This window comes from Convolutriloba macropyga, chromosome 15 (assembly GCF_964194025.1).
Source record: "Convolutriloba macropyga chromosome 15, txConMacr16.3, whole genome shotgun sequence".
Lineage (NCBI taxonomy): Eukaryota > Metazoa > Xenacoelomorpha > Acoela > Convolutidae > Convolutriloba > Convolutriloba macropyga.
Genome location: NC_134482.1, coordinates 12,419,708 through 12,436,683, shown reverse-complemented (window position 1 = coordinate 12,436,683; position 16,976 = coordinate 12,419,708). Strand labels below are relative to the sequence as shown.

Sequence of the window (16,976 nt, the reverse complement as noted above, 5' to 3'; positions counted from 1 at the left end):
ACTTTTAACAATTAGGTTTCAGAAGTCTTTGTTCATCGTGGAATGATACCAAACAATTTTTATGACATTGAGAAACCTGTTGCAGAAGATCTTTGCGATAAACTGTTTCAAAAATTTAACTTTTTGGGTGATCAGTTTGCGGTCAATTACATTTATTAATTCCATATTTCTTTGGCATCTGGAAACTGGATTTGTCGTTTTGATTTAGATTTTGATACTGGCTCTATTGATTCTAGGTTATTTTGCTCAACAGCTTCTGGTTAAAGCCGTAAGGCTGTTTTGAGCGGATTGGGAGGAGTAGAAATAGCCTGCGGAAATCAAAGATTGTACCCAAAACGTTGAGAAAGCAACTCAATTTACTAAAAAGGCCACCAAAGGACGGCATTAGAGGTTATTATATATCACTATAATCATTAACAAAAATTGAAGTGAAAAATTGCACCACTTTTAGCGCACTTCGCATCTGAAATTTTGGTAGTGATCTGCAACCACTTGAGTACAGCTCCTGACACGTGAATCAATGAAATTTAGACAACTCAAAACAAAAATAAGGGCGCAAAAACCACTAAAATTTGTGCATAAAAAAGACCAACACAATTTAAATAACTGCTTCAATTTTCGATCCAGAGCAATTAAAAACCTCACTATTTTCTGGAATAGTTGAAACTTTAAAACAACTTTACGCAAGTGTTACTGAGTATTGGACTGAGGGATACAGTTAGTTTTTGTTCAGAGTAGTTACCTGAAGACAGAACGATAAAAAACAGAATAATATTTCAACAACGGGATCCGAAATTAAAAGGTATAGAAATTACTTACTTTGAAAACTATTATGTTCAAAAATTTTTTCAAGGTGCTGCGCCCCAGTTTACAGTCCCTTAAACCAAGTTTGATTGATCGCTACTGAACAAACAAAAAAAATAAGCAAAAAATGAAAATGTCCACAACTCAAAACCAAAGCAATCAAATGAAAAAGTCGCCAAAACCAATGAAAAACGGAATTTAACCAAAAAGCTCTTCGATTACAGTTAAAATTTAAGAGGAGAAAAAAACTGCTAAGAAAACTACTAAAACAGCAAACTCTAAAAAAGATCGAAACTCCATCTTAATTAAACATTTGTTTTGGTTTATAATGCTGCCAAACGTACAGTTACTGTGTAAAGAATGGGGAAAACAATTTTGGCTGAAAAAGTTGAGTGAAATCTAAAATGCTGCATTGAAAAACCGCACGTGATAACAAAAGTGCCAGCTTGCTGCAAAGTTTTTCTCACCTAATTTGTCTTATTTTGACTTTTCTTCAACAGATTGACCAAAACACTTTTTAGGTGCGGCATTTGATTTCCTGTAAAACATATGCCCTAATACAAAGTTACTGAAAAAAAATCGCCATTAATCTTCGATTCGTAAAAAAGGGCCGCTATAATAGCCGGCTTAGAAGTTCAGGTCGACTATTGAAAGGAAAATAAAAACGCTTTTAATAGGTTTGTAAGGATTTGGTCATTCTTTCAGGGAATTTCGCAAAAACTGCAAAACATAAGCCGACTGATGTCGGAAGAATTGAGCTTGAACGACAGGCGAGGAAATTTAATTCAGAGGCTGTAGCCTATATAAAATTTCATTTAAGGGTGCAAAAAAGTTTACCACGCCGTAAATCGAATCATTGCCCTCCCGCTCCCTGACCAGAAGCACTGCCCACTCGGCCCTTCGTGCTATGCTGCGATTTTATTTTCGCAACAAGCTTTATTTTGGAGTGAGAGCAATAGAGAAAACTCAAAAATGAAGAACAAACGCGTGAAAGTCACTTGAGAAGTCAAAGAATGTTCTAGAAGACAAGCGCAAAACGGTCAAGCAAAAAATTTGCATAAAAAGACTAACATGTGTACAATGATTGCTATGAACCTAGTTCAAGAGCAATTAAAAAGATAAACTAAAAACTGCAAAATGCCAAATGATAAAATTCTTAATTAATACTTACTTCGAATGGTCATTAATGCTTCCAAACGCACAATTACTGGTTCATATGATTGAGAAGGACAAGTAGAGTAAATTCTAAAAAACTGCTTTGAAAACCACTCGTGATCAAAAATTGCTCGTTGGACGCGTTTTTTCATGCCTAATTTTTTCGTTTTTTCATGCCTAATTTTTTCTCTCTCTCTCTCAGTACAGTTAATGAACATTAACCACTCAAAAATCAGTCGTTCAGCAAATTGAACCAAACAATTCTTCACATGCGACTTCTTCTAAAACAAACCCTGTAGTATAGATGCTACCGATTTAAAGAATATATCATCTTCGAAAGGTAGAAAATAGGGAGGCTAGAATAGCCGGCTGAGATGAGGTCGCCCATTAAAAAGAAAACAATCACTTCAAATCTTTTTGTCTTAACAGTTCGATCATCCTTTCATTGTCTTTTGCAGAAAAAAATACAACATAAATTTTTATTTCTCTACCACTGTAATACAAGCAATTTAACAACATAAATTGAACTAAAATGAAATCAATTCATTAAATAACTCTATCAAATTATTCTGTCAAAATTATGTTACATTGGACATTAAAGCAGCGAAGTCGGTGAGTTCTAGAAGACTGCATCTAATAGAGCAAATTGTACAGCTTAGGTTTTGCTAATCAAAAGAGGACAACGTGTCCGTCCAGTTTCAAGTCTTTACATTCTGGAAAATTCGTCTGGGTTTGCTCCGAGGGAACAACTGAAACAAAATTTTGATAAGTTACTCTTTTCCAGGAGCATTAGGGATGTCGGAGCTATTCTGTTTTGCCCCCCCCCCCCCCCTGTTTTTTACCCCTTACAAATTATATCTTGTTATATAGCAGGTTACTATGTAAAAAACAGCACGTGCGCCTAGGGGGCGTAAAAGATAAAAGCCCACTAAGCTGGGGGGGGGGGAGACAGAACAGATCCGGGATGCCTAAGAGGTTGCGACTACTGTGAAACTGAACCAATGCTGGATCGAACCAGCAGCTTTTAAATTGCAAGTCCAGTGTGCAAGCATTACAACAATTGTTCTGCAACTCCCGAACTGGGTTATCTCTTAATTAACAAATCTTGAGAATAAATCTATTCTATTCTTCGCAGATTCACCTCTTTAGCCAAATTTACGCTGATAATGCGAAGCGAAGTTTGGATATATTCTGTTTGCCATCACTGCCCCCCTCCTTAGTGGGCTAATATATCTTTAACCCCCCCCCCCCCCAAGCGTACGTACTATTTTTTACGTGGTATATAACAACATATTATTTGTAACGTGAGGGAGGAAGGGGGGGTTAAAACACTGGGGGCCAAAACAGAATAGATTCCAAAGTTTTTGTCAAGCTTATTTCATGCATGTTTTAGATAAAGTGGTTCTCAATCTTTTAACAAAGAACTAAACTGAGCAAGACTGTTCATTTCAATTTTTCACAGCAACGAATCTTTTCTCCCACTAAAAAAGGCGCCCCATATAAAAATCAATCACCCCACAGGAAAACACTATCACTGGATGAAATTTCTTACCCCCATAATATTCCGAGGAAGGTATCCTTGACGCTCCTCGCGTTGGGTTCCACCGGGAGAAGTGTTCACGTGGGTGCAGGTCCACCATTCGGGTCCTTCGTGGTCATCCCCTCTGCGAAGCACAACTACTGCCTCCCCCTCCCCCACACTCAACTCATCTGCTTGTTCGGCAGAGTAGTCGTACAGAGCATAGACCAAACCACGTTGCATTATACCCAGTTTCTCTTGCACGCCTAAGTACGCGAGGGATATTTTCCGTTTGTGCCCCCCGCACCCAGTACGTTATGCGCTCCGCAGTTATAGAGCACGTGCCATTACATAGTAATTCATTGTGTAAAAATATGGCACGTGCGTCTGGGGGTGCAAATAATATGCGCCCACTAAGCTGGGGGGGGGGGGCACAAACGGAAAAGATCCTACGTCAGATACTACATAACTATAAAGAAATCCAACTTGAAACACGTGCACATTTTAAAATGCCGAAAGTCCGCAGTGGCAGTGCCAGAAGTCAAAATGCCAGAAGTTGCTACTCTCAGTGACTTCAAGGAGAGTCACGTAACCATTCATTAAAACATGCAGGTGCACGCTATAAAATACCGATTCTCTCCAGTGCCAGAAGTCAAAATTCCAGAAGCTGCTATATACATAGCCAAAAATGACTTTCATTGACTTCCGTCATTTTATAACGTGCAAGTTGCGTGTTTAAAGTAAGGTTGCGTGACTCTGCAGAAGTCACTTCAAAATTCAGGCTTTACATTTAGAACCGCGAGGTGGTTCTCGATAAACGCCAGGCCAGAAGTTCTATGTGACTTCAAAAGCAGTTGAAAGCAGCGAATTGAAAGTTATGTCCGCCAAATGAAATATGAAGCCAAGAGTCGGCAAAATGACAGCCCAATGGGCCAATAAACGCCCAGTTGCTCTTTGCTCAAAAAATGCACCTGTCCCTTCTGTTTTCAAGCTTTTTGGTAATTATTTCAAGGCTCTAGAAGTCATGTAAATAAGTAAACCAGCATTAACACTTTACCCAGAGCTTTAACCTAAAATAAGATCTGGCAGAATCAGCCTCTCCTACATTTTTGGTTTTTGCTTGAAGTTATCAGCTATTAATTTGTATCTAAAACTTATCATATCAAATAAATCAAAGCTCACTTAGAAAAAATTAACAACGTACAATTGCTCGTAGTCGCAAAAACTCTTATTTACCCTCAAAACTCCCTTACCGTACAAGTACTGGCTACAGGCTGCGTAGTTGGGCTCATGTTCTTCACACTTCTGTGCCGGGGTTTCCCCATCGCTGAATGTCCTCGCAAAGATGCAGGCCCCGTGCTCAACCAAGTACCTGCAAATACATGTTCATCAGCAATTCTATGAATGTTAGGATTTTTTTAAAAAATTTGAAATAGCCGAAGGCGGGAACTGTTTCTACCCGACTTAATGGGATCATCTACAAGTACCAATTTAATACACTGATGATTTTATGTCAATTGGACAGCTGCATTTCCAATCAGGATATTCAATACATTACCGACTCAAAACATCGAGTTATCAGAATCCGGACGAGTGAATCAAAATATGTACCATAGCTGGCAGATTGTCAGAAAAAAATGGAAGTCAAAAAACGATTAAAAAATTCGAAAACGAACGGTATCTTAACTATGTAAAACTAGCAGGAGACCGCGATCAATAGTGAAAATAAGTCAGAAGTTGATCGTGAAAAATTTTGAACTGTTTAAAAACGAAACTACTCCAAATTTAGAAAAGGAGAGTACCAGAAAATTGCCAAGAGAAACTCCACTTGAAATTATGACACTAATAACAAAGTATACAGTACAGAAAATCATGTTTTCATTTTGAAAAGACTCATGTTTTCAAAAAATTGAAGAGACAAAAACCAACATTTTCAATAATTGCTTAGCAAAAAGTAATGCAACTCTTGTTTATCAAAAATAAACTGCCTTTGAATTCAAAGGCAAAAAACGGACTGCCTTAGAATAAAGGACAGCCTGATTGCATAAAAGACAGCCTTACATCAAAAACCTTGAAAGATTCATCCGAAGTTTTATTAACCACCATTGACAAGCTGCACTAGCAATAAGATTTAAATTGAAACATCCGAAACGTCCGAAAAAAAATAGCAGACACTCGGGGCGAATAGAAACTTTACTGTTATTTTATTTTCACAAACAAAGCATACATTTGACCTACTTTTTTTGCACTTTTTTGATGTCAGCAATATAATTTCAACTCCAGTAGTTCTATATCTTAAAGTTTATAAATAACGTTGATTTGTTTAAAAAGAACAAAAATTTCAACAAAATTCAATATTTATGCATTTTTGATTCAAAATTGCAGAAATAGTTGTAGAGTCCACATTGATACAGAAGAAGGCCATTTTTACAGTCAATTTTAGAACAAAATTGAGTGTATATATTTAAACAATAGCTATTTTTGTATTTTAATTTGGACCGAGCAATGTGATAAAAAATCTAGGCTACAATTGTGCAGGCTCTTCTTACAACCGACAATTTTTTAGCATCAGCCTTAATTTCAGAATCCTCACAGCTCAAATCAAACAAAAACAAAGTCATGGGTGAAAGGTCACTCAAGAATTGAAATCAAACGAATGTTATAAAGGAAAACGTTCAAGCAAATATTTTGCATGAAAAAAGACACACGTTAAAAATAATTGCGTCAAACTTCGTTCGCGAGCAAATTAAAACACCGTCACTGATGGATTTAAAAACCAAACTACTTGGATCCACTCTCGTGATTTACGCATATTACTAAGAGACATAATACCCTCAGGCTCCACAAGTTTATCCCTGTTTCCTTTCTCAATGCGAGAAATCACAAAAATTCGGTGGTCAGACACAAATTAGAGTACCAGGGGCACTAATTAAATTCCTACAAACTTTGTTCAAGAGCAATTAAAAATACAAACATACCCGGCAGATTGCCGGAAAATAGCCGCCGTTGATTCCCATAACTCTATTGGGATTGAAAGAAATCAACAAAGATTGATTTTTGTACAAAAACATTTTTAAGTGCAATTTATTTTGATGTCATTTCGTAGTTGAACATACTCCTGTCTCTCAGTGAGAGGCTACAGGGTCTAGTATTAATACCAATAAGCATTATAGATAGTAACTAAAACTTATGAGAACTAAGTTCAAGTACCGGGCATCTAAAAATGGGCTTTATGAGTTTATCCCGTTTCTATTTCTGACTTTGATTTTTTCATACAGACTCTCTTCATTTTGAATTGTTTTCCTGAGCAGCTGCTGTTTAAAAGGACTTTGAGCAGAATGACAGAAGAGTAAAACTAGCCTAGAGAAGTCAAAAAGATTTCACGCAAAATGTCGAAAAAGCGGCAAAATGAGGTAAAGCGAAAAAAGTTCGACGAAGTAAAAAAAATAGGAGCGCTATAATAGCCGGCTGAGAAGATGCGGGGCGGCTATTAAAAACCAAGACTCCAACAAGTCAATAAAGGTTTCCCTCATGTGCTCACCTTCATTCACCGTCACTGATGGATTTAGAAACAAAACTACTTGGATCCACTCTCGTGATTTACGCATATTACTCAGAGACATAATGCCCTCAGGCTCCACAAGTTTATCCCTGTTTTCTTTCTCAATACGAAAAGTCACAAAAATTCGGTGGTCAGACACAAATTAGAGTACCAGGGGCACTAATTAAATTGCTAAAAACTTTGTTCAAGAGTAATTAAAAATACAAAAACTAAGACTCCAACATGTCAATAAAGGTTTCCCTCATGCGCTCACCTTCATTCAACGGCCCTCAAAAATACATTAGCTTGCGTTGGACAAGCGCATGACAAATATTTTGCTCTTAGATAAGTGGAACAGTTTGAAACACTTTCACATTTGTTGTTTCTTTTAATTCTTAGAAAGGAGTTAGAGATCTAGATACACTCATAACAAAGCCGGCAGACTGTCGGAATAGCTGCGAAATAGAAGTGGTGCTCCTATAATACAAATATCATGTAAAAATCAAGTTTTCATGTGATTACATTTTGACATTTTGATTCAATGACACGTCTAACATCCGCATTTATGGGCAACAGAATCAATCTTCTGTTTAGACTTTCTCACTTCAGCTTGAAAAGATGAAGTTTGATTTCTCCATGTGGCTTCTAAACTCACCTGACCATCACGAGGTTGTTACATGATGCCGCGCAGTGAAGTGGAGTCCAACCGTCCGAGTCCGCAGCATTGACATCACATCCCCTCTGTACCAAATAGTCAACAATCACAGAATGACCAGCACAGATGGCATTGTGCAATGCTGTTATTCCCTCATCATTCCCGGCCGACGGGTTCTTCAGCTGCAAATCATCAACAGGTTAATATTGAAAACAATCCATACAGAACAACTGACTAATGGCACTCAAATTGCTCTCTAACGACTGGTTTGGATTGGGTTTGGTTCAAGCTAGTTGCCTAAACCTACCAAAAAAAGCCCCATTACACCATTAATTTTGCATCCTTACCAGTTTCAGTGCAACGTACACCAGTAAAGCTCTTAAAGCGGAGAACAGTGACTAACTGCCCTTGGGCTTCACAGTTTACCAAGTTTTTCAAGACGATAAATCGCGAAAGTTTGATAGTCAGACAAAAAATTGATTTAAAAACGAACACGATCCATATAATTACGACAAAGTTTGGTTGATGTCAATGCAAAACTCAGCAAGTAAGTCATAACCAAATGTAGGACAAAACAACGTTAAATTGCGAGTTTAGGTGACTTTCAGATATATTAAATTGGAGACACGGGCAAAACTGGGCTGCGCTACTTCAATCATCTAAGCCGATGGGTTCTTCAGCAAGAAAGTTCTTATCTCATCAAGTTCTGACATTGACTTTTTGTTTTGCCAATCGTTTGTTATAATTATTTCGGTTAACCAATGGTTACATAATTTCCTTACTTGTCCGTACAACTGTTCAACTAATGCCAAATCACCCTCCAACGCAGCATCCAGAAACAACGCAAGTCTGTCAAACACAACCCTCCTGTTACTAGCACCTGCACCTTTGTTCTCGCCTCCAGAATAACTGCGAGGTCTAATTGGGGTCTTTGGTTTCTTCAGAATTCCAATCAGGGGTTTATGAGACGGAGCGTTGGGGGATTCTGGAGTGGTAGCTTCTGAGGGAGACCTTTGAGGACTGACTTCATCGTAGTCGGATAGAAGGTGTTCTGGTATCAAATGTTGCGGTATCAGAGGACCTGAAACGAGACTTAAACCAGTTCAATCATTCAAAACCTGAACAGTAGAAACATAGCTGGCAGATTGCCAGAAAATAGCCGCAATAGATTCGTAGATCGGCAGTCTAAAGACAGACCAAAAAAATTCGTCTTTTCATTGAAGGCTGATCTGTTATATTTGATTAAAAATCTGTATAAGTTATTGCTGCCTCTATTAGCTGATCTCAAATGACCTTCATTTAGAGTGACACACACCCATTTGACCTTATCTCTTTGAATTAAAGTAAATAAAAGTCAATTTCAAAGTGAGGAAGTCATTTTTGAGAGTGAGGTAAGTCAAGTCTGACCAAAAACTTAATCACGCGCATGAACAAAAAAACTCGCTCCACTAAGAGCGAAAAATGACGTCACACATGCAATTCAGTTGAAATTGCATGAACAAATGAACAAAAAGTGGTTGTGACGTCATATGGTCGTAACAAAAATCATGACGACGAAATAAAAAAACATAGCAGGACAAGTCCTGACGTACAATTCATTGACTAAACAGAAAACTAAACCTAGAACGGACTACGAATGGATTGGTAAAACCATTTAGAAAAAAATCCGATCTAAAAAAAAACGAAAAAACAGTAAAAATCAAAGTCAAATTGCCGCATGTGAACAAAAAACCACTAGCGAGAAAGCGAATTTTTGTTCAAACACCGTTTTCTCACTCTACTTTAAATTTGGAGCGAAAAAAATTCACGCCGCAGAGCCACTCGCTTTTTCGCTCCACTTCCTCTTTCGGCGTGACCAAAATCACTACTCCAATTTGACTTCAAAAATCATGAAAATGTGTGAACAGATCTTAAAAAAAAACATAGCCGGAAGAATTCCGGAAACGACTCGAAGGAGAAAATTGCCCATATTTATGACTAAACAAATAGAACAACTATTATGAATACTGAACCTCCAAAAATGTCACAGAAAATTTAAGGAAGAATAGCAACGGCATTCAAAAACAAATTGAACAAAAAAAGCTAGAAAAACTTAATGAGTTTTTTTAATAGTACAAGGAAACATAAAGCCGAATAACGTTCTTTTGTAATTAGAGCAATGAGAAATCTCGCAAAACAATGGGCAAGTCATTATAGGAAAAGAAACTTGTCTAACATTTGAAAAAAAAGAAAAAATGCAAAAAAATTAAGAAAAATGATTTAAAATTTCTCAATTTTACTGTCAATTTTCCTAGGAAAAAATTATTTTATACCACGAAAACTTTAGTCAATTGGTACCTGAACATTCCTTAAGTAACAAGCTTCTATTCAAATCGTAATTAAAGCATTAAAACAAAAAAACGCAAACATCGTTAAATTTCTTCTGAAAATCAGCAAAACTGATCAAAAACCTCCAAATTAGCATTAAACTCAGATTAACTACTTGAAACCTCCAATTCTTATTCAAACAAGTCTAAACCTAATACAATATCATAACCTAACCTCATAACCATCAAAAGTTGCAAAAAAAAACTGCTTTCAAATGCCGCACGTGAACAAAAAAATTTCGCTCGCTAAGAGAAAATTTTTTCGCACATCAATTTTTCGCTCTCTCAAAAACAGCGGTATGAACAAAAACCACTCTCTTTTCTCTCCGCTCTTCACTTTTGTTCAGCGCCAAAAGCACTCCAAATTTTTTCACGCGTTTCATTTCCCGCTTCAAAAATCACTCCAATAAAATTGATTAAAAAAAGGACTTCTCCAATACTCCTCTTCGAGTCGTAAAAAGACAGCGCCCCAATACAATTCAAATTCTTTGAATTGTAAAAAAAACCAAGAGAAGGCCAATAATAGCCCCAGCTATCGCTGTGCGGCTATTAAAACGTTTTGCTTAGAGAGGCATCATCCGCAAAACCTCAAAAATTCCACATTAAGAAGTTGACAGTCAAATTTATCTGACAATCGTAATATCAAAAGCACCCATTGTTTCAAAATTATCTAACTGTCAGATAATTTACGACGTTGGTTAAATAAATTATGTCGAATTTGAAAGAATTAAACATACCATTTCCGTCCCCTGTTTGAACAAGTGAAGACCTTCGCCTCTTCTGTTTATTCCCAGTAGTCTTGTCCACAATATGGATACTAGAACTGGATCTCGAGATATCCAGTTCATCATCTTCGCCACCTTCCGGCCTGGACCTGGATTCTTCTAGAACATTCTTACTTCGTTCTCGCAGTTTCGGCTTATCGATCACATCACCAGAGTCATCATTAGGCGCAGTTCCAGGCGATGGAATGGGAAAGAGGCGCTCATAAGCCGATGGTCGTGACGCATTTGCACCAAGACCTCGCAAACTTCCGCCACCCTCGGCATTCTTCATCACAAATTGCTGTAAAATGGGATACTGGTGAATTACGGGTTGCGAGGCATTATCTACCAGGCCTAGGCCCTCGTTTGTATCCTGACCAGTACCATCAGGAACCTTGACAGGAGCTAAGGGATCATCAGCTGTGACATATCCACTCGACGACTTACTTTGGTCACTGTTGGATCCGCGAATCGTGTTAGCTGACTGCATACCTCCCGAAGTTTGCAACGTTGCAGTTCTGTTAAACTGCATCTGACCTTGATTCTGATCGTGTCTGTTTGAATCTATGGCATCAGGTTGTCGTAACGGGAACCCAGTTTTAAGTATCTGATAATTTGGACTTGGAGTATTAGCATCTGGACTGTACTTTGTGCTCATTTCTACAGCTGTTGTGTACATATTCTCACGTGTCGATGACGCATTGGGTGTTCGTGGGTTTCTTAATGTGCTAGTGTCTGACGACTCACCGTCAAATTGCTGAACTGGTCTCACCTATAAGAAATCGAGATTATAATTGCTTTTGACATTCGCGAATCTTGATGGTTCAATGGTACTTAAGGATGAGAAAAAAGCTGAAATTAGTAGAGCACAAATTATAGTTCGATGATTCTATCTCTGCGATGCTTAATCAGTGTCGTCATGATAAAACTGAAATATCTCGACTGGACTAGACAGAGATTAGTGTCACAGGGTACAAAAATAGCTAGCCATTCATATCTTGTCTGTCTGTCTCATTTGCGGGCGGCGGCAGGGTGGGGGGGGGGGTGCATTTTGATAAACTGTCAAAAAGAAAGTGTTGAGAAAGAAAGATTTGACAAAATTCCTATCGTAAAGAGCCATGTGGATAATTTTTGCCAAAAATTGCAAACGGGAGAAACTTTTGAGATCACAAATTTCTGTCTAACCTTGGCCAATTTCATAGAATAGTCAGAAAGGCTGTCGGTTTTAGCCTTGCTGTAGTCAACCCGATCAGAGCTGGGGTGGTTGTTTTTGTTAAGGTTCTTCATTGCACTGGAGTTGGGGCTGATTGAGGGAGAATTAGAAACCGTCGAGGCATTCGGACTGCCGGAGTAGCTGGGCGACAACCTAAACAATATTTTTTAATCATTTTTAAGTAGAATTTTTAAACCAGATAATACACAGAGTGGTTTGTCAAAGATGTCTGGAGGGAATAACCTGCGAAGCATTTCAGTTCACAGAGAATCACCAAATTGTAGCGAAACTGGTCCATCACGGCAAAACTTTTTCATTTTGAATCATTCTCATCAAGATAAACTGAATGAGACACTTGAGAACGGGTCATCGGCCCAATAGTGCTCACCCACAATCAAAAATGTGGTCGTATTTGTAAAGGTCTTTTGAAAATATTTAATGACTGATGGAAACAATTTATTTTTATTATTATTATTATTATTAAAGCATAATTGTTGTGAATCGAATATGATTCCAAACACTAAACTCCGGAATTTACGAATTACATAATTCGAAGTGAGAATTTACCTGTGATTATTCATAATGTGCATACTGGAAGGCTGTTGCATTTGTGGTTTAAGGAAGTTGCGAGGCGATGGGGAGAGTTTCTCGTCACGAGGAGAGGAAGACGCTCTGTCCGAGTTATTTGGCGACGGAGTTCCCGGAAGTGGAACATTGCGCATAGGTTGCACCTGGGCAATCAACGACGGATTCGGTCTGGAGTCGAACCTTTTAACTGGGGCAAATTGGTTCCTCATACTGGATGTGTTTGAAGAATTCAAGCTAGGGTCGCTTGTGTTCGGACTGCCGTTTGGTCGTAGCTGTGAGGCAATATTTTGAAACGTTTGTTGTTGTTGCTGAGGTTGAGACCCTGGAACCTGTTGTGAATTTTGTTGCTCTTTTATCAGGTTGATTCTGTCATTCAGTGCCTTCATCTTAGCATGAAGACTATCCAATTCTGTAACTCGCTCGCCCAGATAAAGTTTGCGGTTCTCTAATTTAGAAGCCTGCTCGTTATTCATCATGTTACGAACCTGGAGCAAAGATTTATGAAAAACTTTACAAAAATCTATCAGATCATAAACGGTTGCACGCTAAAACTATGGTCGCATAATTAGTTTTTATCGATTACAAATCTGATAAGACTCTCATCGTTTTGTATAGAATTAAATACATCGTATATATTGGTTATTGATAGCCATAAATTTGAACTTGCCGCAATATTACTTAATGACCTTCGTTTGAAGGTACCAAAATTGAATTACAAACTCAATTTCGTATGCAAAACTGTTTTTTTTTGCCCTTACATTATTTCATTTGACTGTAGCAAATTGCATTTTTAAAGCGCTGTCTCTCTATGACAAATTTCTATCGCTAAAATGGTGTCACACTTTCTTAACCTATTTAGTTCACCCACTATCATCATCTAGCAAGGATTAACTGAACCCGCTAGCAACCACCACGATTTTAATTCTTTATAAAATTGGTACAATAATCATTCAAAATTTGGGAAACCTAGGGTTTGGGTAAGGGTTTTGGGGGTTAAAAAATTGCGGAGTTAAATCACTAAGAAATTAAAAAGAAGTAGAACTGCTAAAAATTCCTTCAAATTCTCTGAAAATTGTTTTTTTTTACTCACCAATATTTGGGAGTTCATTCTGTCAAACACCAAATTGTTTCCATCCCCTTGTGGCCCAGTCGCCCCTTTAGCACCATTACTGTTGTACCCAGTAATTCCAGCCGTCGCAGATGCGGGAGGGGTGGAAGACGAAGCCGGGGGCGAGGGAGTTGCCACCTTGAGTGACTCTAACTGGGCTGTTAGCTGTTCTACTTTGGCTACTGCAACTGAGAGTTCTTTCTCCTTTTCAGAGAACATTGCACGCACGCTGTCCAGTTCCATCACTACAATAAATACATTACGTACCAAATGCTAAATTGAGGTTTTCGGGGCCCTTCGTGCACAACGATGCCAAAACCTTGTCATAAATATTCATTTTACGACGCAGTTGCCCACAATTAAAAACCTATACGTTAACCGTGGACACCATTGCCGGAAAATAGCCGCCGTTGATTCCAATAAGCATGATTGGGATTGAAAGAATAGATATTGAAAAAAATATATATTTTTGTACAAAAATATTTTTAAGTCCGACTTATTTTGATGGCATTTCGTAGTTGAACATACTTCTGTTTCTTAGAGACAGGCTACAGGGGCTACTATCAATACCAATAAGCATTAGAGAGAGGTAACTAATACTTATAGGAACAACGTTCAAATAGCGGGCATCTAAAGTTGGGCTTTATGGGTTTATCTCGTTTCTATTTCTGACTTAAATTTTTTATACTGACTCTGTTCATTTTGAATTGCTTTGCTGAGCAACTGATGTTCAAAATCACTTTTAGCAGAATGAGAGAAGAGAGAAACTAGCCTAGAGAAGTCAAAAAGATTTCACGCAAGATGTTGAAAAATCGGCAAAATGATGTAAAGCGAAACTTTTTGATCGACGAAGAAACAAAAAAACATAGCAGAAGACCTGACGTACAGTTCGAAAAATTTTATTGACTAAACAAAAAACTAGACCTAGAACGGATTACGAGTGAATTGAGTGAACCATCTCTAAAAATCAGATCGAAAAAAAAAACAGACAATCAATGTCAAAATGCCGCATGTGAACAAAAAACCACTAGCGAGAAAGCTAATTTTGTTCAACCACCGTATTCTCACTCTACTTTAAAATTAGAGCGAAAAAAATTCACGCCGCAAAACCACTCGCTTTTTCGCTCCACTTATATTATACTTGTAATTACATATTTGTAAAGCAAAAAAGTTCAAAAAGAAAATGCGCATGACGTGTGGACAGGGGGTCAAACTTTAAGTCTAGTGAGCCAAACGACTCCAAGAAAGACGAAAAATCGGCAAAGCGAAAAATCGGATACGGAAAAAGACATCATGATTAATATAATTGCTTCAAACTTCGTTTGAGAGCAATTAAATATCAAACAAAAAGAAATCTCGGGAGAAATGCTAGTTTTGGCAACTGCAAACATTTAAGAGATATCAGAGGCAAAAGATGGACTTTCCCGCCATATCAATTTTCTCATCTCACATTTCTTTAGTTGACAAAAAATCAGAGTAATCTTTTTGCAGAAAAGGACAGCGTTGAGACGCCCCTACAGACTAGCTTTTTTTTAAAAAAAAAAAAGAACAATCTTATTATTTGAAAGTGAATGTTATTATTTATTGGGGGATAAATTATAGAACATTCGACGTCTGGCATTTTTCGTCAATGTTACTGTTCTTTTTCGCTTTAATGACTTAGCTTCAAGATATCTTTCCACCCAAAAAAGTAGGACAACTTTACTTGCTTGTTTTATTCCTAAAAAAATGTTATTTGATTGTTTATGATATTTCACATTGATTGATCTCCGATGGAACCATCGAACAATAGGATAAAACTATTAGCACTAGATAAACCAATGAACTTTTATAAGATGGCACCATCAATTGAACTGTGGTTTTGTCAGTCAAGCTTTTTCTGGCAGTAAGAGCATTTCTGTTTGCTCTAATAAGACTTCTGGAATCATTTTGGTCATGGCGTAAACCCATTGCAAAAAATCACCAACAACCTCCGAGATAAAAGTCGTGCAAATTTACCGGTAAGCTACCGAGCTATGTACTGACATCGTTCACAGTCGGATATATTTTTTATTAACAGACTTAATTTCTGAATGCTCGCAATTGAAAAGTCAAGCGTGAAAAAGTCACTCGAGAAGTGAAATCAAAAGAATGTTCTAGAAAACGGTAAAGCAAAAATTTTGAAGAAAAAATGAGACACACATGCTTACCATAATTGCTTCAAACGTTGTTCGAGAGCAACTAAGCATTTGGCATGTATATTATTTTGCCAATATAAATTCCAGACAGCGGACTTACGGAGCATGTTATTGTTACTAGTCACTCTGTTCTGTTGTGAGGTCTCCTGCAACCTACGCAATGCTACACTGTCACTGCCCAGAGCACTCATGGGTAACGGAAGCTGGGGAGATTCACCCACACTCGGCAAACTTTGAGGACTGTTGGTTGGCTGCATATCTTTCCACTCATTAAACGCGAAAATCGGCTGATAATTTTTAGTTCCAGCACTTTTAGAACCGGCGTTTGGATTCTTCGTGTCCATACTACCTTCGAATTCCAGCCTTAGCCTTGAGAGCTGTGCTTGTTTCTGATCTTCGTCAATGGTGCTGTAAATATGATTGTCACCAACATTAGCCGATGAGAACCCGGGACCAATTGCTCCAAACGCATCTCTCGAACTATACCCACCACCTCCAGGGGTGTTAGATTTGGCGTTACTGTTATAACTCGCATTGCCAGTCGACCCAGCTAAGATAGTGTTTGTTTGGTTGAAGTTATAAGAGACCTCAGCTCCACTGGGGTTAGTGAACGTGTTGTTTTGATGACTTGTAAATGTTGACAGGGTTCTTAGCTCTGGATTTGGTCTGGAACCTCCACCGTAGCTTGACTGCATTTGGGGTTGTGCCTGAAATTCACAGAATTTTAACATTCTATTCTGTTTGACTGACTTGTTATGATCAGTACAATTACATTCAATTGATTGCATTCCAATGTTCGCTTTCCACAATTGGCTCACTTTGTCAACTCAATAGTTTGGCCAACAAATAACATGTAATAGTTGTCAATATTGCGATGATATAGCGTCATTGGTAACATTTCTTATTTTCAAGAAATGTCAAAATTGGCATCGAGAATAGCAGAATGAAGTCTTAAAGATTATACAGGAAGGTGTCAAAAAGCTACGGATACAAAAAAAATTCTTAAATGCGCAGCAAATATTAAAATAACATTTTGCGTAGCTCATTAAGCCTTTAGCTGGTTTAACATCTAGTAGACGGCTTGCA

The 16,976-nt window shown here is 37.8% G+C and overlaps 1 protein-coding gene across 4 annotated transcripts in view; it reads right to left on the bottom strand.

The window, feature by feature from the left end:
- Positions 1 to 2,424: 2,424 nt before the first annotated feature.
- The window catches only part of LOC142354420 (uncharacterized), a 44,915-nt gene continuing 30,363 nt past the window's right edge, over positions 2,425 to 16,976 (bottom strand). For all 4 annotated transcript variants that reach the window (XM_075406704.1, XM_075406705.1, XM_075406706.1 and 1 more), the window contains 10 exons: positions 15,991 to 16,597; positions 13,696 to 13,958; positions 12,585 to 13,090; positions 11,990 to 12,170; positions 10,778 to 11,576; positions 8,457 to 8,755; positions 7,675 to 7,856; positions 4,732 to 4,850; positions 3,512 to 3,744; positions 2,425 to 2,708 (listed from right to left, as the gene is read on the bottom strand). In XM_075406704.1, the coding sequence (XP_075262819.1) occupies positions 2,658 to 2,708; positions 3,512 to 3,744; positions 4,732 to 4,850; positions 7,675 to 7,856; positions 8,457 to 8,755; positions 10,778 to 11,576; positions 11,990 to 12,170; positions 12,585 to 13,090; positions 13,696 to 13,958; positions 15,991 to 16,597 (3,240 nt within the window). In that variant the 3' untranslated portion in view covers positions 2,425 to 2,657. The remainder of the gene's footprint in view (positions 2,709 to 3,511; positions 3,745 to 4,731; positions 4,851 to 7,674; positions 7,857 to 8,456; positions 8,756 to 10,777; positions 11,577 to 11,989; positions 12,171 to 12,584; positions 13,091 to 13,695; positions 13,959 to 15,990; positions 16,598 to 16,976) is intronic.